The 3,802-nt window shown below is 56.7% G+C and overlaps 1 protein-coding gene across 1 annotated transcript in view; it reads left to right on the top strand.

The window, feature by feature from the left end:
• CCDC120 (coiled-coil domain containing 120) overlaps positions 1 to 1,992 on the top strand; it is a 9,430-nt gene extending 7,438 nt beyond the window's left edge. The window contains exons 10-11 of the mRNA XM_077752991.1: positions 7 to 351; positions 851 to 1,992. Coding sequence (XP_077609117.1) covers positions 7 to 351; positions 851 to 965 — 460 coding nt within the window. The 3' untranslated portion in view covers positions 966 to 1,992. The remainder of the gene's footprint in view (positions 1 to 6; positions 352 to 850) is intronic.
• The last annotated feature ends 1,810 nt before the right edge of the window (positions 1,993 to 3,802 follow it).

Raw genomic sequence — 3,802 nt, forward strand, 5'->3', positions numbered from 1 at the left:
CGCCCGTGCCGCCCGCACCAAGCCCTGTGGCCTGCCACTGGAGGCCACCGAGGGGCCAGAGGTGCATCCCAACCCTCTGCTGTGGATGCCCCCACCCACCCGTATCCCCCCAGCTGGTGAGCGCAGTGGCCATAAGAACCTTGCCCTGGAGGGGCTGCGGGACTGGTACATCCGCAACTCGGGACTGGCCGCCGGGCCCCAGCGCCGGCCTGTGCTGCCCCACATGGGCCCACAACACCCGCCCTTCCTCCATGCCCGCTGCTATGAGGTGGGCCAGGCGCTGTATGGGGCCCCCAGCCAGGCGCCGCTCCCGCACTCGAGGAGTTTCACGGCACCCCCTGTCTCCGGCAGGTATGGGGGGTGCTTTTACTGATGGGTAGGGGTCTCTGGAGGCAGATGGCAAAGGTGTCCAGGCTGGGGAGCCGCCAGTCATGGTAGCTAATGACTCGGACCACAAGAGAACTAGTTGCGGCCTCAGCACAGGACCATCGGGCTCTGCCTGACCTGCATGAGTCTGCGGGGGCTTGGTGGAGAGGGGTATCTTGGGCCCTGGCGGCAGCAGTTTTCCAGCAAGCCATAGAAGAATTCTAATATTGGAACAAAACAGTGCATGTCAGCTGAAAATGAGCCTTGAAAGCAGGGTGCTGGGAGGAAGAGCCTCCTGGGCCCCTCGTCTTTCTCTTCTTCCTTTTTGCCGTGCTCCCCCATGCTTGCAAGCCCAAACGTACTCTCCTGTGCCTGCCTCCGCCTCTTTAACGAGCTTCTTTTCCTCTCTTTCTGTGTCTTGTTTGTCTTTTCCTCTCTCCTCTGTCTTGCCACCCTGTCTGGATTCCTGCTACCCCTTCTAAAGATACTACGCGGACTTCCTGTACGCCCCGGAGCTGAGCGCTCGTTTAAGTGACCTGACGCTAGAGGGGGAGCAGTCCTCCAATTCTGACCCCCAGACCCCGGGGACACTGGTCTGACTCCTGATATGCTCCTTGTTGGCCTGAGCACGGCTTTAGTCTGAGGAGCACACAGCTGACCTCGCTGAACCCTGGGGTGTGGTTGCTCTCAGTCCTGGGGGGTGTCGAACCTGATCTTCCAAGGTCCCTGGCTCCTTGTGGACCCACGAAGGTGTCTGACACCCTGCTTCCCCTCTCACACTGTGCTGGGAACTGGGGCCCTCAGCCAGCTTAAAAGAGGGGGGATGGTGTCACGGGGACTCCAAGCCCCTTCCTCCATTTCTGTTTACAGTTGTGATTTAGATATTCGCTGTCTTCCCCCAACACTAGACGTTTTATAAAAGGGAAACTGTGATCTCGTCCTGGTTGGGCTCATTCCTGTCCCCATGCTCAGCCTGTTCCATTCAGGAACCCCCTTCAACAAAACGGACCATAGAGGGTCTCGGGGCCCTGTTTGGGTCAGCCAGGAGACTCTGGTGTGACCAGACCCCCTGCCACCCCTCACCAGGGCAGTTCTCGGGGAGGTGGGCTCTCTGCCTGCATTTGGAAGGACTGAAGTCTGGGTAGGGGGCTTGGGTTCATTTCCTACCCCCAGGGCTGCCCGAAGGAGCCCCAGTCCCTGTCTGCCTGTCTGTGCCCGCTGCCTCTGCCCACAAGATGAGATGGCCCAGCCTCTGTTGGCAGTCTCTGCCCTGTCTATCCCTGGTCAGGAAGCCCTGCAGGAGGGGCCAGAGGGCAGAGCCATCAGGTGTGTTGTGTCCTGGGATGCTGCGGTGGTGGAACCTGGCATCTGGTAGATGCCAGTAAAATCCTCAGGTGACGTCTGGCCAGAGGCTACGTCACGTCTTCCTTGGCTTTCTTTCCATCCACCACTTTTTAAATCTATACAAGCTGTGTTTTCTATGATACCTATCTATGACTTTCTGGAGCTGGGGGTCCCCCTACCTCCTTTACCTGGTGTTAAACTTTTCTTTTTCTACCAATGGATCTGGGCCCAAGACACTATCCACACTGGAAGGGGATTTCTATAATAAATGTGTAAACTAAACCCATGTCTTACTCCTCTGTCTGCCTTGCCTTGGGGGCCCACACCTATAGTTAAGACCAGATAATATATTTTTATGACTCCATGTGATAAGAAGTAGAACACTGGAAACAGCCCGTGATAATACCACCCACTTTGGCTTTTCTTGCAGTGATGTGGGGCCACATCTCTGCCCACTCAGATTGCTGGCCAGCCCTGAACAAGAGCCCTCAGTAATACAAATGATAGGAAACACCCCGCCCTTAAGTACCTTGTGTGTTAATGCCACTCCAGAGGTAACAGGTTCAAGGAAGGAACTGAGAGCTAACCCCTTCAGTCCAGTATTTGACACAAAGAGACCTAGTCAGAAAGGGTCTAGCAGTATCAAAAAGCAGAAGGCCACTTCTGGCCATTGAAATGCACTTTACCCAGGAGGCCCAAATTGACTTGAGAGATGCAACAGCCTTTATTGTTGCCGTAACACTGATAGAGATGCCCATTCCGGATCGGGGCTACCCCCACCCCACCCCATCCCTTGGTCCTCATCACTGTGGGACTTTGGAGAGGGGCAGAATCACCAAGCAGATCTGGAGAGCGGCAAATGGGACTGGAGAGGGTTCAGGTGACCTGGAAGTAAGGGTTCAACATTCAACTGGGTCAAGATGCCTGAATCCTCTGCCCTGATGGGGGCTGGGAACACTTGGTCCTGGGTTCAAGATTTGACAATGCCCTGATCTGGGTTCAAAGCTGGGTGGGGTCTGGAAAAGTCTTAGTCCAGGGTTCAAGAAAATGCCTTGGGCCCAGATCCCAGCTTTGGGGCTGAGCGTGGGAGACGGGTGGGTCCCAGACTGGAGGTGGGGGAGTATCTCTGGGTCCAGAGTTTGAGGGTGGCGGTGGATGCTCTGCTATCCAAGCCCCAAGTTCTGGGCTGAGAAAGAGTCTGGTCCCCTAGGTCATGGGGGCTGGGTAGGGGGAGGGTGGCAGATGTCCTGCTTTCTGAACTGGACTGAGCCCTCTATTTCAAGGGCTTGGAAAGGGCTCTGGGTCCCGGTACAGGGCCAGGGTGGGGGTGGCATTCTCCAGGTCTTGGGTACAGATCCCAGACCCCTAGGATCCAGCTTCCTGCTCTTGTCCCAGCGCCTCCAGTAGCAGCCCCATTGGCGTCCGCTTGAGACCAATACTCTCAATCTTGTTCTCAATCTTGTTCTTGAGGTTCCGCAGGCGCAGTGAGGCGTGCACCAGAATCACTGTGGGCAGTGCCGAGAGGAGTGGGGTCAGTGGCGTGAGACATCAGCTTTTAGCCAATGGGGGCACCACGGAGGGGAATTGGAGCACAGGCAGGCCAACAGAGTGGTCAGCGGCCAGAATGCCTCTGATCAGAAAGTGTGGCCGAATAGAGTTTTGCAACAGTGCCGTGGCCAGGGAGCGCGCACGGTAACTGGGACGTGGCTGGTGGAAGACACTTAATACCAACAGGGAGGCCAGAAAAGGCGGTAGTTAAGAAGGGCGTTCCCAGAAGAGGGAGGGCAACGCCTGGGAAGGCTCTTTGTAAAGGGGGTGTGGCCACGAGCCCGCCTGGTTTCCCAGCCTCTTCTCAGGGCAGGGCAGGGTTGTACTGTGCGCAAGCGCTGGCCGTTTTCTCGGCGGTCTCAGGGTAGTGAATACTTACAAANCGTCACTACTAGCGCGCTTAGGAGGGTGTGCAGCGGGCGCACATACCTGTGAGGACAATGGAACTAAGCTAGTCCAGCAGACGGGGAGAGGGCTGCCCAACCTCCAAGCCTCCTGGACCACTGTCCATCCAATCCCGGATTCCAGGAGCTGTGGTTCCTCC

Source organism: Crocuta crocuta, unplaced genomic scaffold (assembly GCF_008692635.1).
Source record: "Crocuta crocuta isolate KB4526 unplaced genomic scaffold, BGI_CrCroc_1.0 scaffold943, whole genome shotgun sequence".
Lineage (NCBI taxonomy): Eukaryota > Metazoa > Chordata > Mammalia > Carnivora > Hyaenidae > Crocuta > Crocuta crocuta.